Source organism: Microcaecilia unicolor, chromosome 4 (assembly GCF_901765095.1).
Source record: "Microcaecilia unicolor chromosome 4, aMicUni1.1, whole genome shotgun sequence".
Lineage (NCBI taxonomy): Eukaryota > Metazoa > Chordata > Amphibia > Gymnophiona > Siphonopidae > Microcaecilia > Microcaecilia unicolor.
Window position 1 is genome coordinate 76,535,152 of NC_044034.1, and position 22,463 is coordinate 76,557,614.

Sequence of the window (22,463 nt, forward strand, 5' to 3'; positions counted from 1 at the left end):
GCCGGCCAAGATGGTGGAGGCGAGCAGCGGGGGATGGGCGTTTATGGCGGGAAAAACTGCCGCACCAGAGGAAGACCCGGGACACTGACCGGCCTCCGAACTGACACCCAACAAGGGCGAATCAGACCTTAAGACCCCCGCATCCCCGCTAGAAGCGCACACGCGGTCCGGGGAGCGATTCTTCGCGCCCTCGCCCTCCGACGCCATAGGCCACGTGGAGATCGATCGGGGAACCCCCTGCCCGCTATAAAAAGGTAAAAATTACCTGCTTCTCGCTCCGAGCTGTAACGAACTGGTGTCCCAGTGAGTAGCTGCAATAAACGTTTAAATAAACGTCGAAATAAACGCCTTTAAGGACGTCCAAAATTTTTTTTTTTTTTAACGGAGCCAGCGGGAGGGGGAAGAAAAGGAGGGACCTGGCACCACCAGGTTTGCACTTGCTCAAGAAGAGCCCTCAACCCCAGGTACTCAACAAAACCTAAAAATTAGGCTTGGAGACCTAGCCAGAGCTGCTGCTGTGTGTGACCACCTGCTGAGATAGAGAACATACTGAGGAGTTTCCGGCAGCACATGACCACATATAGGGAGGCAAAAGGATTGCTCTCTATCTCCACCTGCTGGTAGATGGACACAACCCACCAGTCTATGGATTGATCAGCATGATGATATGGAATAGTCTCCTTAACCTAGTGGTTCGCTTTGGTTTTGGATGCAATGTTCCATCTACTGAAGACTGATTTGGAATGCAAACGTGGTTACTTATCTTCAGGGCTCAAACATTTAACAAGTGCAGTCTTCTCCCATATCTAACCTCCCAAATGATAGCAGGATTGCCTGGATTAAGAGAATGATGGCACTTTCCTAAACTTTACCTCTTCCTTCAGTGCCAGGAAAGTTAAACAGCATAGGAGTGTCACTGATTTTCCTAGCTGAACAAATGGCCACTAGAAACATCATTTAGAGTTGCCTGTAACAAGCTTAAAAAAAAAAAAAAGGACGCCCCAAGTACCAGATTTAAATCCCACAGAAAGGCCAAGTGGATGCCTGGAGGATGATATCTACCCAATGTGTGCTTCCCTAAAGGGTAGAGCACTTAAGATCATCCCAGTACAAAAAATGGGGCAGGACAGGATACATTTAAGGATATTAAGAACCTAAAAGTTCAGACAGTGGAACAACCTAAATTTCCCTTAATTCCCTAAGTCGGGAACAGATTTGGTGGACATGAGATGCACAGATGGTCTCCTCTCTACAAAAAAAGAGCATGTAATGAAGAGGCTGATTACTTCAACCTTAATTTTATGGAATCACTGCAGAGAAGCTAATGCATCTTCTGGAGTTTTCAACGGACTGCCTCTAGTAAAATCATGGCAGAGTCTTTGTCCAGCCACATGTAAGAAAATTGGACCAATTACGCTGAACATTACCAATTGCTGCATCTTCTATTTTGTGTGAGGATCAATGCATTCTTATGGGTATGTGTCTGGATGTGTTTTAAGGTTTTCATGAATAAGACTGGAAATAAAATTAAAAACCCAAACTGAACCTAGTACATTTTGCTTTTGTGGAAGACAGCAATAAGCAATAGATTTTCTTGTAATAAAAAGAGGCTGTGTAGGCAAAGCCAAGAAACTGACATACTAATCACTGCACAACCACTGGTTGCCCAGTGTTCACTTGCCTTATCATATGTTCCCATCAGCATGTACATGGTTTCTTGCCATTTCATTTATGCTTCCTGTTCAACATAGCTTACCTTTTCACAAACAAATTTCCCATATGGTCCTGAAAGCTTGTCTCTAAATTCATATACATATTCCTCAACAGCATTCTTAGCATCATTTCTTTCTTTTTCCAGTTTGTCCTGTATGATCATCTTGCCCTACAAAATAATTTAAGATATTCAGGTAGCCACCTACAGTGCAGCAAATCTATGCTGTACCTTAAAAATCTCACTGAAACTTATGCAACTTATTGTTCAAGCTGCATAGAAGATTAGTAAGGCACTTTACACTTAGCTAACCTATGCCCCCATGCCAAAAGGAGAACATGCTAGAAAGGAAGGGTTTTTTTTTTTTGCCAGACTCATAACAACCAGTGACCACTTCAATCCCCTTTCTTCGGGTATGTTTTCAGAGAGCAGCTGCATTAACATAGCACCTTAGTTTCAGTGGCATACTGGGACTCCTTGAAACAATCCTAGCCCCAAACAGAAAACATAACCCAACAGAAAACTACTACTACTATTAACATTTCTAAAGCGCTACCAGGGTTGCGCAGCGCTGTACAATTAACAAAGAAGGACCCCTGCTCAAAGGAGCTTACAATCTAAAGGACAAAAAATGCAGTCAATCAAGATTGAGGCAGTCTAGATTTCCTGGATAGAGGTACAATGGTTAGGTGCCGAAAGCGACATTGAAGAGGTGGGCTTTGAGCAAGGATTTGAAGATGGGTAGGGAGGGGGCTTGGCGTATGGGCTCAGGGAGTTTATTCCAAGCATAGAGTGAGGCAAGGCAGAAAGGGCGGAGTCTGGAGTTGGCAGTGGTGAAGGGTACTGAGAAGAGGGATTTGTCCTGTGAACGGAGGTTACGGGTAGGAGAGTAAGGGGAGATGAGGGTAGAGAGGGGCTGCAGATTGAGTGCATTTGTAGGTTAGCAGGAGAAGCTTGAACTGTATGCGGTACCTGATCGGAAGCCAGTGAAGTGACTTGAGAGGGGTGATATGAGCATATCCGTCTAGGCGGAAGATAAGACGCGCAGCAGAGTTCTGAACGGATTGAAGGGGGGATGGTAAAATTATGTATCATACCTGATAATTTTCTTTCCATTAATCATAGCTGATCAATCCATAGACTGGTGGGTTGTGTCCATCTACCAGCAGGTGGAGATAGAGAGCAAACTTTGCCTCCCTATATGTGGTCATGTGCTGCCGGAAACTCCTCAGTATGTCGATATCAAAGCTCCATCCGCAGGACTCAGCACTTAGAGAATTACACCCACAAAGGGACACTCTGCCCAGCTCACCACCGCCGAAACGGGGGAGGGGAATTAACCCAGCTCATCCCCACACAAGTGGGGGAGGGGAATCCGTCCAGCTCATCCCCGCGGAGCGGGGGAGGGACACCACACCCGCCGATGCGGGGGGATCTGGCTTATCCTGCAACCGCGGGAGGAGCTGACTGACCCTAACACCGCCGAAGCGGGAGGGGTACAAAGCTGCCCTACAGCCGCACGAAGCGGGAGGGAGTGCCGGCAGAATTTAAGTCTCAATCCAGCCCCGTAAAATGGAGGGGAGAGGAATGCAGCAGCTCACTGTAACACAAACTCGTCTCAACTCTTGAAGAATCCAAGTGAAAAAACTTGAACACGAAGTCCTCCTGAAGGAACTGAAGACTAAACTTGAACCTAAAATTCAACCAGAATATAAACAGTACAGATATCTGGGAGGGGCTATGGATTGATCAGCTATGATTAATGGAAAGAAAATTATCAGGTATGATACATAATTTTACCTTCCATATCATCATGCTGATCAATCCGTAGACTGGTGGGATGTACCGAAGCAGTACTCACCCAGGGCGGGACATAGAAATCCCTGACCTCAACACTGAAGCTCTAAACCGGGCCTCCGCCCGAGCAGCCACAGTCAAGCAGTAATGCTTGGAGAATGTATGGGCCGATGCCCAAGTTGCCGCCTTGCATATCTCTGCCAAGGAGACGGACCCGGCCTCTGCCATCGAGGCCGCCTGAGCTCTAGTGGAGTGAGCCTTCAGCTGGATAGGCGGCACCTTCCCCGCGGCCACATAAGCCGCTGCCATGGCTTCCTTGACCCATCTTGCCACTGTAGGCTTAGCAGCCTGCAGACCCTTACGAGGACCTGCAAACAGGACAAACAGATGATCCGATTTCCGGAAACCATTGGTCACTTCCAAGTATCTGATGATGACCCGTCTCACATCCAGATATTCGAGAGCAGAATACTCTTCTGGGTAGTCCTCCCTACGAAAGGAAGGGAGACAGAGCTGCTGACTCACATGGAAGCGAGAAACAATTTTGGGTAGGAAGGAAGGCACTGTGCGAATAGTCACTCCTGCCTCAGTGAAATGCAGAAAAGGCTCTCGACAAGAGAGTGCCTGGAGCTCGGAAACTCTTCTGGCTGAAGTGATAGCCACCAAAAAGACTGCTTTCAACGTCAGGTCTTTCAGAGATGCCCTCGACAAGGGTTCAAAAGGCGGCTTTTGCAAGGCTCTTAGCATCACGCAGGCACCACTGAGTGCAGAGGAGGGCGCAGGTGATTAACTCCCTTGAGAAAACGCACCACATCTGGCTGCGAAGCCAGGGAAGCACCCTTCAGGCGGCCCCTGAAGCAAGCCAGGGCCGCTACCTGGACTTTCAGGGAACTGAGCGACAGGCCTTTCTCCAGACCTTCTTGCAGGAACGCCAGCACTGAAGAAATTGGAGCAGTAAATGGAGAAAGTGAACCTGCTTCACACCACGCTGCAAAGGTACGCCAAACCCTGGCGTAAGCAGTAGAAGTAGAGCGCTACCTCGCTCTCAGCAGAGTGGCGATGACCTTGTCTGAGAAGCCCTTCTTCCTCAGACTCTGCCGCACAATAGCCAGGCCGTAAGACCAAAGGGGGAGAAATCCTCCATCACCACGGGACCCTGATGTAACAGGCCCTGCTCCACTGGCAGTCGCAGAGGTTCGTCCACTGAGAGCCTGATCAAGTCCGCATACCAGGGACGTCTGGGCCAATCCGGACCCACCAGGATTATCCGGCCCGGATGCTTTGCCACCCGGTCTAGCACCCTGCCCAACATGGGCCAGGGCGGGAACACATAGAGAATCTCTTGTGTCGGCCACTGTTGGAGAAGAGCATCTCTCCCAGGGATCGAGGGTCCCGTCCTCTGCTGAAAAAGCGCGGCAGTTGGCAATTGGCCGATGACGCCATCAGATCTAAGCTCGGCTGGCCCCAGCGCTTCGTGATGTCCAAGAACGCCTGAGCAGATAGCTGCCACTCTCCGGGCTCCAAGGTATGGCGACTGAGAAAGTCCGCCTTGACATTCATGACCCCGGCAATGTGGGCCGCTGACAGCTGTTCCAGGTTCGCTTCCGCCCACTGGCATAGATTCATGGCCTCCTTGGCTAGAGGGGCGCTCTTGGTACCTCCCTGGCGGTTGACATAGGCCACAGCCGTGGCATTGTCCGACAGGACCCGTACAGGCTTAAACGCCAGTACCGGGAGGAACTCCAAAAGCGCCAACCGAATGGCTCTGAGTTCCAGGAGGTTGATAGACCACTTTGCCTCTGCAGGAGACCAGAGCCCCTGCGCTGTCCTTCCCAAGCAGTGGGCTACCCAGCCCGACAAAGAGGCGTCCGTCGTGACGACAATCCACTCCGGGGTCACCAGAGGCATTCCTGCAGACAACTTGTCTGTCTGCGTCCACCAGCTCAGCGCCTTGCGCACTGCTGGGTCCAAGGGAAGGCGCACAGCATAATCCTCCGACATCGGAGTCCAGCACTGCAGCAGAGAGTGTTGTAGTGGTCTCATATGAGCCCTGGCCCAGGGCACTACTTCCATCGTGGCCGTCATAGCCCAACAGCTGCACATAGTCCCAAGCCCGAAGAGGAGAGGCTACTAGGAACTGGTCCGTCTGAGCCTGAAGCTTGACAATCCGATTGTCTGGCAGGAACACTCTGCCCACTTGGGTGTCGAATCGAACTCCCAGATACTCCAGGGACTGAGTTGGGCGCAGCTGGCTTTTCTCCCAGTTGATGATCCACCCCAGGGAGCTCAAAAGAGCAACCACCCGGTTCACAGCTTTGCCGCACTCTGCATAAGAGGGGGCTCGGATCAACCAGTCGTCCAGATAAGGATGGACTTGTACTCCTTCCTTCCTCAGGAAGGCCGCGATGACCACCATTACTTTGGAGAAGGTCCGCGGAGCAGTAGCCAACCCGAACGGGAGGGCTCTGAACTGGAAGTGTCGGCCCAGTACTGCAAAACGCAGAAAGCGTTGATGAGGAGGCCAGATGGGAATATGCAAGTCCGCTTCCTTGATGTCCAAGGATGCCAGGAACTCTCCTGCCTTCACTGCCGCTATAACAGAGCGGAGGGTCTCCATGCGAAAGTGCCTGATTGACCCCTTTGAGGTCGAGGATAGGCCGTACAGAACCTCCTTTCTTTGGCACCACAAAGTAAATGGAGTAACGTCCCTTGCCAAGCTGATTTTCTGGCACCGGAACGACCGCACCCAGGCGGATCAGATTGTCCAAGGTCTGCTGCACTGCCACAGCTTTGACCGGAGACTTGCAGGGAGAGAGTACAAACCCGTCTCTTAAGGGTCGGCAGAACTCTAGCTTGTAGCCGTCTCTGATGACTTCCAGCACCCAAGCGTCTGAAGTTATTGTGGTCCACTCGTCCAGAACCGAGGACAGCCGTCCTCCAATCTGCACTGGAGCGTGGACCAAGGCCCCGTCATTGGGTACAAGACCCTAGGGGAGGACCGGAGGGAGCACCTCCGGGACGGCGGTCTCTGCGAAAAGAATGCTGCTTGGGGGAGAAATTCCTCTTGAAGGAAGAGGGGGCAGAGGAGCCCGACCTGCCCGGGCGGTACCGACGGGCTTCCTGAAACCGTCCTCTGGAGGTACCGGGGCGAGCACTAGCCCGAGCCCTGACCTCTGGTAACTTCTTGCCCTTAGACGTGCCGAAATCGGTCACGATTTTGTCCAGCTCGACCCCAAAGAGCAGCTTGCCTTTAAAAGGCAATCTAGCCAGGCGGGATTTAGAGGCGTGGTCAGCAGACCTATGCTTCAGCCAAAGCCACCGCCGCGCAGAGATTGTCTGAGCCATGCCTTTAGCTGAGGCCCTCAAGACATCATACAGCAAGTCTGCCAAATAGGCTAAGCCCGATTCCAGGGCCGGCCAATCAGCCCTCAAGGAATGATCCGAGGGGGAAGCCCGCTGCACAATAGACAGGCACGCCCTGGCCACATAGGAGCCGCAAACTGAGGCCTGCAAACTTAAAGCAGCCGCCTCAAAGGACGACCTTAAGGCCGCCTCCAATCTTCTGTCTTGGGCGTCCTTTAGGGCCGTGCCACCTTCCACCGGCAACGCCGTTTTCTTAGTCACCGCAGTGATTAAAGAATCCACGGTAGGCCACAGATAGGCCTCACGTTCACTTTCAGGCAAAGGATAGAGGTGGGACATAGCCCTAGCCACTTTAAGGCTCGCTTCCGGGACATCCCATTGAGCCGAAATTAAGGTGTGCATGGCATCATGCACGTGGAAGGTTCTATGCGGGCGCGTCGTCCCCAGCATAATGGCAGAGCCAACAGGGGCTGAGGGAGAGACGTCCTCCGGAGAGGAAATCTTCAAAATGCCCATGGCCTGCATTAACAGGTTGGGCAAATCCTCTGAGCTAAAGAGCCGCGCTGCAGAGGGGTCATCCGCTCCATCCGAGCGGGGATCAGTCTCCTCCAAGGAATCCGCAAAGGACCGTTGGGAGAACTCAGATACGCTGCCCTCATCTACATCGGAGGAGACAAAGTCCTCCAAGGCCTGGGAATCAACCCGAGGGCGTTTACCTCCGGGGCCTCAACCTCTTTACCAGACGAGGGAGCAGGGGCAGCGTTTGCATAAGGGAGGCCTGATGCAGCAGCAAAACAAACTCGGGGGAGAAACCCCCCAGACTGTGCACTTCCGCAGCCTGGGCTACAGCCCTAGACGCACCCTCAACCGGCGCTCGCAAGAGCGGGGGAGAGACATGCTGCACATCCAAGATGGCGTCCGGCGCGACACTCCGCGAAGGAGCCGCGCGGGAAAAACGGCGCTTAACTTTAGCCGCTTTTGTGCCGTCGCCCAAATTAAGGGCGTTCATGGCATCAATGTCTCCCACCTCAAGGGCGGCCCAAGAAGAAGCCGTCCGAGCCGCGTGGCCGGCCAATATGGCGGAGGCGAGCCGCGGGGGATGGGCGTTTATGGCGGGAAAAACCGCCACACCGAAGGAAGGACCGGGACACTCATCGGTCACGAAACTGTCACCCAACAAGGGCGATCAGACTTTAAGACCCCCGCATCCCCTCTAGAAGCGCACACGCGATCCGGGGAGCGACTCTTTGCGCCCTCGCCCTCCGACGCCATAGGCCACGTGGAGATCAATCGGGGAACCCCCGCCCGCTATAAAAAGGTAAAAATTACCTGCTTCTCGCTCCGAGCTGTAACGACCTGGTGTCCCAGTGAGTAGCTGCAATAAACGTTTAAATAAACGTCGAAATAAACGCCTTTAAGGACGTGCAAAATTTTTTTTTTTTCAACGGAGCCAGCGGGATGGGGGAGAAAAGGAGGGACCTGGCGCCACCAGGTTTGCACTTGCTCAAGAAGAGCCCTCAACCCCAGGCACTTAACAAAACCTAAAAATTAGGCTTGGAGGCCTAGCCAGAGCTGCTGCTGTGTGTGACCACCACCTGCTGAGATAGAGAACATACTGAGGAGTTTCCGGCAGCACATGACCACATATAGGGAGGCAAAGTTTGCTCTCTATCTCCACCTGCTGGTAGATGGACACAACCCACCAGTCTATGGATTGATCAGCATGATGATATGGAAAGATGCCTTTTGCCAACACCTATTTAAATGAGAATACCTCATTTTCAATATACATGTTGAGAAGGTCCTTTCCCAACTGCCAGACTAGGTTTGCTTCCACAGGAAGTTCAATATTCTTCACTTTCATCTTTGGTTTTTTTGCCTCTGGTGGTTGATCACCTTTCTTTTCATTAATCTAAGGAAGAAAAAGGTTATATAAGTAAAAAACTGAATTGTGCATTTTCAGCCTTTTCTTTAGCTCTCCCTTTATTACAAGAAATATACCCACTAAAGTTCAATTGCTGCATTACAGAATTTGTATTTTAAAATATTTAATGCCTTCGTGAGAAGTATAACATCAAATGAATTACAATTTCACTAAAGTATTCATTTTCACTGCACTTATTTGAATAAAATCTATTAGTGATGTAAGAAAGATCTCTCACCTTCCAGGTCTTTTTTTTTAAGCAATGTACCTGGGATTTTATGTATTTTTGGTAAAACTAAATCCACCTGGGTGACCTATTACCTTGTTTATTGAAAACTGGTATACCACCTTCCAAAAGAAGTAACAACGTGGTCCATATCATTGAATATAAAAATATAGAGACTGAAAACTATCCATAAAAAAGGAGGGGGGGGGGGGAGGAGCGTTGCCATAGCCCAAAGTTATTCAGCAGATACATCACAAGGAAAAAAATCATCTCAATCAAGAATTTAAAAGCACAAAAACCCAAGTAAAAAGCCATATTCTAAGGACTATCAAATTGCCTTTGAAGCCTCATCTAACATCTAGAGGAAGAGAATTCCAAGTATAGGTGACATACAACCAAAGGCTGTATTGACTTAAAGTATCAAAGTTACAATCTAGATACTGCTGAACTAGTAATTGGTTTATAGTAAGGATGTCCAACTTCAGCCCTCACCAAGTCGGGTTTTCAGGATTTCCCCAATATATGAGATCTATTTGCATACAATGAAGGCAGTGAATGCAAATATATCTCAATCAAATTCATTAGGGAAATCCTGAAAACCTGACTGGATTGCAGCACTCGAGGACCGAGAGTGGACAACCCTGGTCTATAAAGATCAATGATCCTGAGCAGCAAGTTTTTGTTTTGTTTTTTTAAACCACAGGGCCAAAAATGGCATACCCAAGCAAGGCCTAACTAGCAGGGTTGCACAGGTACTCACCTACCAACTGCTAGGAGGCTGAAAAATACTGGCTGGCTCAGGGCTGCACAGCACATTACAGGTTGAGACAGAACTATTGAGCGGCACCATCTACTGTTAGGTAGCCATGTACCCACTCATCAGGAATGGTCTGGAGAGATAAAGACTGAGTTCCCACAGAGACTTGGCATCTCCGAATGCTAATGAAAGCACTAGACATCCCATGCTCATGCATATTGTTTGGCCATATCTCTCCCCCCCACCCCAGCCCAATTCTTTCCCAACAACTGGTTATGTGGGGCCAATACTGAAATGAGAATTATCCCAGATAGTGCTTCTTGCCAATTAAGTCTGGGATGTTTCTGTGTGAAAAGCAAAGGTACTTACTAGTAGCAGGTATTCTCAGAGGACAGTAGGCTTTATCTTGTCACAAGTGGGTGACGCCGACCTGCGTTGTCCGGTCCGGAACTTACCCAAGCTAAAATGAGAACTTTTTGGGGCGAAAGATGAACTCCACTGCGCATGCTTGAGTACCTTCCCGCCTGCCACAAGAACACGGTCTCCTCAGTTTCATACTATAAAGTAAAAATAACAAAGGAGACAACTCCAAAGGAAGGTGGGTGGAATTGTGAGAATATAAAGCCTGCTGTCCTCGAAGAACAACTGCTACAGGTAAGCACCTTCGCTTTCTCCAAGAACAAGCAGGCTTATAATTCTCACAAGTGGGGAATCCCTAGCATCCAGGCTCACCAAACATAACATTGGTCAATTAAGCCTTGCAATGGCAAGGACATAACAGATTAATTTGAAACTATATACAATTTGAATGAGAATGCAGCCTGGAACAAAATTAAACGGGCCTAGGTGGAAGGAGTTGGATTACTACTACTTATTTCTATAACACTACTAAACATATGCAACGCTGTAAACAGGACATGAAGAGTCAGTACCTGCTCGACAGAGCTTACAATCTAATTAGGACAGGCAAACAGGACAAGGGAATTACTAAGGTAGGAATGATAAAACATGGGTACTGAACAAGTGAGTAAGGGTTACGAGCTAAAAGCAGCATCAAAAAGGTGGGCTTTTAGCCTAGATTTGAAGACGGCCAGAGATGGAGCTTGACGTACCGGCTCAGGAAGTCTATTCCAGGCATATGATGCAGCAAGGTAAAAGGAACGGAGTCCCTGGAGAGAAGAGTGGGGAGAGATAAGAGTGAAGAAGTACTGAAGAGCAATGAATGCAGAGGAGTTTGAACTGTATGCGGAAACAGATAGGGAGGCAATGAAATGACTTGGAGGGCTAATATGAGCACAGCAACACTGGTGGAATATAAATCATGCAGCAGAAATTTAAACAGATTAAAGGGGAGAGAGATGGCTTAGTGGGCGACGACAGAGAGAGAGAGAAGTTGAAGATGACCCCAAAATTACGAGCGGAGACAGGGAGGATAAAGAGTGTTATTCACAGAGATAGAGAATGGGGGAAGAAGAGATGTTGGTTCATGGAAAAATAAGAAGCTCAGTCTTGGCCATGTTTAATTTTAGATGGCAGTGAGACATCCAGGCAGCAATGTCAGACAGGCAGGCTGATACTAGACACCAGATTTTGCAACACTGCCTGCCCGAACTGACTGTCACGCCGGGTATCCTGCTCAACTGAAACTGCACTTGCTAAAGTCTCCAATGATCTATTCCTGGCTAAATCCAAAGGACTCTACTCTATCCTCATCCTTCTTGATCTTTCTGCTGCTTTTGAAACTGTTGATCTCAGCCTACACTCCTTGGCACGCTGTCCTCACTTGGATTTCAGAACTCTGCTCTTTCCTGGTTTTCCTCTTCTCTCTCTCAGCGTACTTTTAGTGTTTACTCTGGTGGATCCTCCTCTTCCTCTATCCCGCTCTCAGTGGGTGTACCTCAGGGATCTGTCCTAGGACCTCTCCTTTTCTCCATCTATACTTCCTCCCTTGATGCTCTGATCTCAGCCCACGGTTTTCAATATCACATTTACGCTGATGACTCCCAGATCTACCTCTCCATACCAGAACTCTCGGCAGAAATCCAGGCCAAGATATCTGCCTGCCTGCCTGACAATGCCACCTAGATGTCTCACCGCCACCTGAAGCTCAATATGTCCAAAACTGAGCTCCTTATCTTCCCACCTAAACCAACCTCTCCCCTTCCCCCACTCTCTATTTCTGTCGCTAACACGCTCATTCTTCCTGTCTCATCTGCTCATAACCTTGGGGTCATCTTCGACTCCTCCCTCTCCTTATCTGCACATATTCAACAGATTGCTAAAACCTGTCATTTCTTCCTCTATATCAGCGCCAAAATTCGCCCTCTCCTTTCTGAGCACGCTACCAGAACCCTCAGCCACACTCTCATCACCTCTCGCTTGGACTACTGCAACTTGCTTCTCACCGGTCTTCCACTCAGCCATCTCTCTCCTCTTCAATCTGTTCAAAATGCTGCTGCACGATTAATCTTTCGCCAAAGTCGCTATGCCCGTTATCAGCCGTCTTCTGAAGTCACTTCACTGGCTCCCTATCTGTTTCCTTATACCAGTTCAAGCTCCTCTTATTAACCTATAAGTGTGTTCACTCTGCTGCCCCTCACTACCTCTTCACCCTCATCTCTCCCTACACTCCGTCCCAGGAACTCCGTTCACTAGGCAAATTTCTCCTAATTGTACCCTTCTCCCCAATCGCTAACTCCAGACTCCGTTCCTTTTATCTTGCCGCACCTTTTGCCTGGAATAGACTCCCTGAGCCATTACGTCAAGCTCCATCCCTGGCCGCCTTCAAATCCGGGCTAAAGGCCTACCTGTTTGATACTGCTTTTAATTCCTAACTTGTCACCAGCTCGTAACCTTTACCTTGTCTTCCTCTCTTCAATAGTCCCTTCCCATATGTCCTGTCTGTCCTACCCTTATCCCTTGTTTGTCCTGATTTAGTCTGTAAGCTCTTTTGAGCAGGGACTGTCTTTTCTTCATGTTCAATTGGGAAGCGCTGCGTACGACTGGTAGCGCTATAGAAATGATTTATTAGTAGTCAAGGTAGTAATGTGATGTAAAATGTGTGGACTGAAGACCACATCGCAGCCTTGCAAATTCAGTGGCTCGAAAGGAGCTTTCATCAGTTGGGTGAGAACGACGTTGAGATCTCATGACACTGGTGGAGGTTTGACAGGGGGTTTTGACAAAAGCAAACCTCTCATGAAGTGGCTGTCCAGAGATGGGCTTACCTTCTACACGATAAGCACTAAGTGCACTAAGGTGAACCCTTACAGTGTTAGTCTTGAGACCAGGCTCTGATAAGTGTAGAAAGTATTCAAGCAGAGTCTGTGTAGGACAAGCAAGGGGATCTAGGGCCTTGCACTCGCACCAAACTTCCTCCATTTAAACGAGTAACACTTCTTAGTGGAATCTTTCCTGGAAGTTAGCAAGACCCAGAAGACACCATCCAAAAGACCCAAGGAAGCAAATTCTACGCTCTCAACATCCAAGCTGTGAGAGAAAGAGATTGGAGGTTGGGATGTAGAAAAGACCCCTCATTCTGCATGATGAGGGTCGGAAAATACGCCAATCACCACAGTTCTTCAGAGGATAACTCCAAAAGAAGAGGGAAACATATCTGCTGCGGCCAGTACGGCGCAATTAGAATCATGGCTCCGTAGTTTTGTTTGCGTTTCAACAGTCTTCCCCACTAGAGGACTGGGAGGATATGCATACAGAAGACCTGTCCCCCAACAGAGGAAGAAGGTATCTGACGCTAGTCTGTCGTGTGCCTGAAGCCTGAAACAGAACTAAGGGACCTTGTGGTTGAGCTGAGTGGCAAAAAGATCCACCAAGGGGGTGCCCTATGCTCAGATCTTGTGGGCAATGCCCATATTGAGAGACCACTTGTGTGGCTGCATTACCCTGCTCAGTCTGACAGCCAGGGTACTGTTTTTGCCCAACAGATAAGTAGCTCAAGAACATGCGTCAGCAAGCACAATACCACATACGGCCTCCTGACACAGACGGTATGATCTGGTACCCCCCTGCTTGTTGGTGTAATACATCGCAACCTGATTGTCTATTTGGATGAGAACACTTTGGTGAAATAACCGATCTCTGAAAGCCTTTAGAGCATTCCAGATCACCCAGAGCGCAAGGAGATTGATCTGAAGATTAGATTAATGGGAGGATCAAGTTCCTTCAGTGTGGAGCCCATCTACATGAGCTCCCCATTCCAGGAAAGATGCATCCATCATCAGCACTTTTTGTGGTTGAGAAATTTGAAATGGAAGTCCCAAGAGTCTCAACTGCCAAGCTGTGACCTGCTGAGACGCTCGAACTGCAGACACCAGGGACAGGTGGTCGTTTGCCCGCATGTCGGGAAAATAATCTCGAGCTGTCTTCGTATCCAGCAGTGCTCCACTGAACTCCAATTTTTGAACAGGAGTGAGATGGTAATTAGTGTAATTTATTATGAAACTAGTAGCTCGAGCACCTGAATAGTCATCTGCATGGACTCCCGAGCACCGTCCTCCGAGATGCTCTTCACCAGCCAACTGTCAAGATAAGGGAACACATGCACTCCCAGTCTGCATAGCGACGCTACGACTACCGCTAAGCACTTTGTAAACACTCTGGGCACAGACACCAGGCCAAAGGGCAGTACACGGTACTGAAAGTGCTGTGTTCCCAGCCAAAATTGAAGTTACTTTCTGTGAGCTGTAAGTATCGAGGTATGCGTGTAAGCATCCTTTGTCCAGAGAGCATAGCCAATCGTTTGCCTGAATCATGGGAAGAAGGGTGCCCAGGGAAATCATCCTGAGCTTTTCTCGGACTAGAAATTTGTTCAAGGCCCTTAGGTCTAGGATGGGATGCAACCCCACTCTTTTCTTTTGCACAAGGAAGTACCTGGAATAGAATCCCAATCCTCCTTCCCCTGGTGGAATGGGTTTGACCACAAGGGCTTTTAGAAGGGCAGAGAGTTCCTCTGCAAGTACTTGCCTGTGCTGTATGAATGAGCTCCCAGTGGGCAGTTTGGAGGTTTGGATTCCAGATTGAGGGTGTATCCTAACCGGACTATTTGAAGAACCTACTGGTCAGAGGTTACGAGAGGCCACCTTTCGTGAAAAACCCCTTCAACTGGCAAGTCGTCCAGTACAGACACTTTTTCTGTGGCTATGCTTCGGTGGAGCCAGTCAAAAGCCCATCCCTTGCTTTTGCTGGGGAGCAGAAGGGGCCTTAGGCGCACACTGTTGACAAGAATGAGGCCTGAACAGGTTGTCGGGAAGCTGGAGTGTATCTATGCCTAGAATAGGAATAGGGAGCACTCTGCGCCCCCCCCCCCCAAAAAAAAAACACCTCCTGGTTGAGGAGGCTGTAGCAGAAGGCGCCCAGCAGGAGAGAGAAGCCATAGGATCCGTGTGCTTCTTGATCTGGTCGACCAGACCTTCCACCTTCTCTCAAAAAAGGCTATACCCCCTGGCAAGGTATATCTGCCATCCTCTGCGGACCGAATGATCCAGGTCAGAGACACGCAGCCATGAGAGTCTGCACATTGCTATACCCTGAGCAGCGATTCTGGATGCCACATCAAAAGTATCGTAAATTCGGTGTCGGAGTTGTAGTACTGAACTGGATAAAAACTTCATGACAACTAGATCCTACCAAGTGAAAATGGCCACACAACATGCCCTACCTGGAATGCAGAGTATTTCAAGGATCACCACTACCCCTGTTACTTTTTAACCTTATGATGATCCCTCTAGACAAACTTGCAAAAAAAGCTATGCAGATGATGTCACCATCTATATACCATTTGAGAAAGATATATAAAAAATTAAACAAAAAATGCAGACAACGTCAACATCTATATACCATTTGAGAAGAATATATCAGAAATTCAACACAAAATTCAATCAGGAATAGCTATCATGGAATCATGGGTGACAGCTTTCAAGCTCAAAGATAAAACCCAGTGCTTGGTATTATCATCACAATACTGTTAAGGCGTCATATCATCTATAAACCTAAATGGGACAAGGTTACCCATCGCAGAACACCTGAAAACCTTGAGTCATCAGACCAAGAACTGAGCCTTAAAAATCAGGTTGCGAAAGTCACAAAAAGCATGTTTGGCTCAATGTGAAAGCTAAAACGATTATGAAATTGCTTCCCCATTCCATTATCCGCAACTTAGTCCAGACCAACGTGTTAACCCACATGGATTATTGCAATAGCATCTGTGCATAAGGCTCGATCCTCAAAAAACTACAAATGGCCCAGAACATTGCTGCAGATTCAACAGAGCATACCCACTGCTATAAGATCATTGGCTCCCAACCAAAGCACAGGTATCCTTTAAACTATGCACCCTAATCTACAGAATGATCTATGGTTTTCGCATCAGGTTACATGACATCCTTGATTGACTTACCTACACGACAACACCAAACACCCAAAACTGACTCTCCACTTCCCACAATGCCAAGGCATCAAACATAAAATCTCTCATGCAGCAAACTTCACGTGACAAACTCCCTACCAATAAAAATAAAGAGCATAACCAATTATATTACAGAAAACATCTGAAAGCCTTCTTCAAAGAATTCTTCCACGATGTAACAGTTTTAACGATCAGCATTTCACATAACTCTCAATCCAAACAACCAAGGCCATGACCAACGGGAACCTTCTCTCCCCACTAGTAAATGGAAATGATTACCTAACTATTACTCCTAAGGCTTCAAACTTCCACTAACAACCACAATCAAACTTCCACTAACAACCACGATCAACCTTCCACCACCACAAGCTATCAACACAACTCATTCATAGAATAAATCACTTAATATGACTTTCGGACATAATTGTTCTCCCCATGTACTCGGTATTCTACTGAAAATAAACTGTCGACTCTAGTCTCCTCTTAGAGACTTCACACCCCTATTGTAAGCCACATTGAAATGATTTTTATTGTATAATGTGGGATATGTGTCACAATAAATAAATCCATATTCACTGCTATTCTCTAAGGAATGCTGACGCCGTTGCAATTGGGGGGTGTTCCTTGAAACAGCTCCAGGGTGAAACACTATGTTGGATTAAGTAATCCCCTGATTGAATGTTACTGAAATCATCTTGAGATGAGTATTATTATCTAACTAATAAAACAGGCCCGTTTCTGACACAAATGAAACAGGCACTAGCAAGGTTTTTCTCAGAGTGTGTATGTTTGAGAGTGTGTGTGTAAGAGTGACTGTGTGTGAGAGAGAGAGAGAGTGAATGTGCGAGTATGTGTGTGTGACAGAGAGTGAGACTGCTGGGTGTGTGTCATCTCTCCCCTGCCCCCCCTCCAGCCACCCAGTGATTCTCCTCTCTCCCCTGCTCCCCCTCCAGCCACCCATCGAGTCTCCTCGCTCCCGTACCTCTGTCGAAGCGGCCACGTCTTTGAGAGCCCTGCCCGTTTCCCTTCGACTTTGTTCCCTCAGAGTCCCGCCTTCTGACGTCATTTCCTTTTTCTGCGAGGACAGGACTCTGAGGGTACGAACTGGAACGGAAGGCTGTAGACGTTGAGCTTGTGCCTCGTGCTGCTACCCTGTGGTTGGTCAGTGCTGTTTCTGATGAACCCGGAAGTTTGTGATGTCAGTACTGAAGATGGATACAGCAGAAGCATGAACCCTTCAAAGCTTCACTGCCACGGAGTCAGCTTCAGAACGTTGGAGGTGCTTTTTATTATATAGGATTAATTCTATTAAACAGAAGTCAAAAGTTTTAAATTGGGAAGCTGATGGCTGTGGTACAAAGAAAAGAAAAGAAAAAAGTATGAAAAATATCAAAAAAGTATAAAAATCGCCATTACCTTAGACCGATGAAGAGGTGGGTGTATAAATCTGACTTCTAAAATCTATTTCAGTAAGTGGCACTGCTGAGGTCTTTGGTTAAGTATATATATTAGCTTGTTCTGGAATCTCCTGATTGAGAGTTGTGGTGTAAGTGGAATATAGAAGGATGACAGTCGTTCAGAGACCTAAAGGCAGTTATTACGTAGATAAAACTCAGAAAATGATCACAACTACAGAAGGACAGTGTTTTCAGGTAAGTTAGTGTTCCACTGCTGCCCCCCAGCTGGCAAAAATTTTTCAAGGAGAAAAGAGCAGTATTTTCTGTTAAGTTAGCAGGATGGTCAGTAAAATCCGCCAGATGGCGCACCATTCAAAAGGTCCTCGGGAGAACACAGTTACTCTGTTTACTGGTGTTAATTTTCAACTCCCACTTCATTTCAAATAAATCTCAGACTTGGGTTTAAGCATGTTGCAGATGTAACTAGAAATGGATATATGCATTAATTCTATTAACACTGATCCATAGAGTGACCGTACTTGACTGATCAGATAAGGAAGAAAGGAAGGAAGGAAGGAAGGAATTAGCTGGTATACTTCAGCACACAAGGCTGAATGCCTTTAAATTTCTTAAGTATACATATGTAACTTTACAGTTTAAGATGCAAAAATAAGCACTGTATATTTCAGTTCACAAAAAATTCTGATCACATCAGTCTCTGAAAAATTAATATACTGTGGTTAGAGATTAGATTTGCTGCTGCTGCTTGTTTACGGTCAAGACATGCTGCTATGAAAACAGTGCAGTGATTTAACACTAGTCCAATTTAAGAATTATCAAAGGATCATAACAGTACAATGTTGAACAAGGCTAAGCATACAAATGTCACTCACTTTCTCAGGGTCTGTCATTTTGTTTTCCTCCTTGGTAGGTTCAAGTGATGGAGTATCTTGGCCATCACTTTGTACCTGGGACTGTGCTCCAGCATCACTGGTGTCTTGCTGGATATTTTTCTGAAATAAAAACCCAGGCACAAAGGATGTAGAAAGGCAGTGCATTTTTACTCTTTGAAGTTACAGGGCACTATATACTCTGTACCAAGATCTTCAATATCCTGATAAAGTGTTCTACATATTTGCACTATAGGTTAGACTTATACTGGTGATTTTCCAAGCTCCAGATTGTAGAATTGTGCTTGTGATACTATAATGTAAATTGCTATTGGGCACTGAAACTGGACTGTCTACAGCAAATAGTGCACATATACTTTTGAAACTACTTCTAGTACAAGTATACACATTGCTTGTACCTCATAAAATGGAGGTTTTTGAAAAGCTCTAGAAATTTGAAAATGCCATCTATGCATAATTCCTCCCTTAATCTATACATGACCTTATACTAATGTGAATATACATAACTCCGCCACACATAGTTAGAACTGTCTTATAATATCTGCTTGTTATACTACTGTCATGTCTTATTATCATGTTACCAAAGATGCTTCTGTAACACTAAACGCCTATTTTCTATTATACTTCTACTACTCATGATGTATTGTAAGCCGAGCCTGCAAAGAGGTGGGAAAATGTGGGATACAAATGCAATAAATAAATAAATACCACCACCAGTATTGAATGGATAAAGCACTTTCACCTGCAGCAAGATCTTAAAAAAAAAAAAACTGAATAGTTTATCATCTGAAAGCGCAAGACCCTGCAGAGGCATCTTATGGAGGGCCTGCTCAGGTCCACAACTTCAAATGCAGGTTTCATGACACCATTTGGTATCATCTGAAAGCGCAAGACCCTGCTCAGGTCCACAACTTCAAATGCAGGTTTCATGACACCATTTGGTATCATCTGAAAGCGCAAGACCCTGCAGAGGCATCTTATGGAGGGCCTGCTCAGGTCCACAACTTCAAATGCAGGTTTCATGACACCATTTGGAGTCGCTACCTAGAAATTGGGAAGGCCTACTCTAATAGAGAATCATAATATTCACAACTAGAAGTCCTATGCTAAACAATGACTGCCTTGGCAAGTCACTCAATTTCATTATGCATCCCACGATGGGAGCACTTACATCATGTTCTGTACGTTCAGGTAAAAGTTGAGCCTGGGTATCTGCTTCAGTCTCCATCGAATTATCATTCTCTTCCACTTGAACTCTCTCTACCACTGATGCTGTAGACACACTAAAAATGCCATGTGTGTTGACACGGACTTTCACCTTCACTTTGGACTTGTCTCCATCTTTTGGAGCTGCAACATTCTGGACAACAAATTGGCCTAAGAGAAATAAAAATCATTGTGTGTTATTTGTTTATATTATATAAGTTATTCTACCTTAGTTGTGAAATGTCATAATAATCCAATGCATTAGTAAAACAGTAATCAGTAGATCGAAAATACTCTAACGTACAATGGCATTTTAGAAGCAGGATTCAGAATATTCCACATGCAGCGCCACAGTGCAGTCATGCATGAACTTCATTTATTACATAGGAGGACAGTGCAAAGGTGTTAAATGATAGTAATGTGAAAAGTGAAACTGGAAATTACATCAAACTGATGTAAACCACTTTGGCTCAGGCTTTAATTTGAAAGTGGTTAAGTCTATCCAATGATGCTGCAGAACTAATTTTACAGCATTCACAGGATATTCTTACTATGCTGTCCAAGTCTCATTCTGAGGCTATACATGAATCAAACCACCTACACAGGCTAGCTTAAGATGATTTATCCTCTTACCTGCTAATTTTCTTTCCTCAAGTCTCAGACCAATCCCAAACCTGTGGTTAATGCCCACCTACTAGTGGATGGAGATAGAAAAATAAGTCCTACGTGCTTTGCTCTTAAAAGGCACCATGCAGTATAAGGAGTTCAGTATTTTAAATAACCAAGAAATCCACTTAATTTGCCTGTTGTGCCTCCCCCAACCGATTCTATCAAACTTTTCTTAAAAAAAAAAAAAGTTAAAATAAAGAAAAGAGTTAAAGTAAATGGTACTACAGACTATTTGGGTTACATATTAACAGCAGATTAACAATTTAATGCTCGAGTTCTTTCAGTACCCTTGGAAATATGCCATCCGATCCAGGTGATTTACTATGCTTTAATCGATCAATTCCGCATCACCCCCCTTGAAAACCATTTCTGGGATAGGTAGATCTCTTACATCTTTCGTAAAGACAGAAGCAAAGAATTCATTCATTTCTCCGCTATGGCTTTGCCCTCCCTGAGTGCCCCTTTTGCTCCTTCATGATCTAACGGTCCCATGGATTCCCTCACAGGCTTTCCGCTTCTGATGTACCGGAAAAAGTTACTGTGAGTTTTAACCTCTGCGACAAGTTCATATTCTTTTAGCCTTCTTCATTAACGCTTTGCATCCGACTAGCCAGTGCTTACGTTGCTTCTTATTTTCTTCATTTAGGTCCTTTTTCCATTCTTTGAAGGACAACCATTTAGCATAATAGCCTCTTTTACTTCACCTCATGTTGGTTTCTCTTCTTTCCACCTTTGTAAATATGTGGCATGCATCTGGTCTGGGCATGCAAGATGGTATTTTTATTTTTGTTACATTTGTACCCCGCGCTTTTCCCCACTCATGGCAGGCTCAATGTGGCTTACATGGGGCAATGGAGGATTAAGTGACTTGCCCAGAGTCACAAGGAGCTGCCTGTGCCTGAAGTGGGAATCAAACTCAGTTCCTCAGGACCAAAGTCCACCACCCTAACCACTAGGCCACTCCTTTTAAACAATATCCATGCTTGATCTAGTATCCTAACCTTTGCAGCTGATCCTTTTAGCTTCTTTTTAACCATTTTCCTCATTTTATTATAGTCACCCTTTCAAAAATTAATACCACTACAGTAGATTTCCTTTGTGGCTTTTGTGATAAACTTTTGTGAGTTTATCTTGTTGGTCAGACTGGATAGACCGTACAGGTCTTTATCTGCCGTCATTTACTATGTACTATTCCAGGTAGTAGCTCAAACTTAATCGCGTTATGACCACTGTTTCCAAGGGGATCCAGCATCGTTACCTCTCGTACTATGCCCTGCACACCACCAAGGACTAGATCTAAAATGGCACCCCCTCTTGTTGGTTCCTGGACCATTTGCTCCAAGAAGCAGTCGTTTATTACATCTACAAATTTTACCTCCCTGGCATTCCCTGCTGTAACATTTATTCAGTCAATACTGGGGTAATTGAAATCACCCATTGTTATACTGCTGCCCAATGTGCCAGCTTTCCTAATTTTTATAAAAATTTCTTCATCTGTCCGTTCTGTCCCGGTGAACAGTAGTACAGCTCTACAAGAATACTCCTCTTCATACATGGAATTTCTACCAATAATGATTCCAAGGTGCTATGTTTCATTCCCTGTAACATAGTGTAGAACCCCCTCACACACACGCTTCAATTTGGTCACTGCAATACAATTTGTACCCTAACACAGTGTCAGTGTTCCATTCATTGTCCTCTTTCCACCAAGTCTCTGAGATGCCTATATATCTACTTCATCATTTAGTGCTATATAACTCTCCCAATTGTTTCTTTTAGGTTTCTAGCATTTGTATACAAGCACTTCAATTTCTTTTTCTTATTTTGCATCTACAAGCTGCTTAGAAGTTGATGGGGATAACATGAATCCTTTAACCTGCTCTCTTCCTTAAACACACCTGGTTTTATTTCATAATTCTTGAAACCTCTACCGAGATTCCCTTAATGTCTTGTTTCAATAGTATCCTTCAATATTTCACACCCAATCATGCAATACTGGGCAACTGTCGGCTTTCCCCCACATTCTAGTTTAAAAGCTGCTCTAGCTCCTTAAAAGTTAGTGCCAGTAGCCTGGTGCC

The 22,463-nt window shown here is 46.3% G+C and overlaps 1 protein-coding gene across 1 annotated transcript in view; it reads right to left on the reverse strand.

Moving 5' to 3' along the window:
• Positions 1-22,463, reverse strand: part of HSPH1 (heat shock protein family H (Hsp110) member 1) — a 171,165-nt gene that overhangs the window by 20,961 nt on the left and 127,741 nt on the right. The window contains exons 11-14 of the mRNA XM_030200363.1: positions 19,682-19,887; positions 18,493-18,612; positions 8,646-8,783; positions 1,757-1,882 (exon numbers count right to left, since the gene is read on the reverse strand). Of these exons, the coding sequence (XP_030056223.1) occupies positions 1,757-1,882; positions 8,646-8,783; positions 18,493-18,612; positions 19,682-19,887 (590 nt within the window). The remainder of the gene's footprint in view (positions 1-1,756; positions 1,883-8,645; positions 8,784-18,492; positions 18,613-19,681; positions 19,888-22,463) is intronic.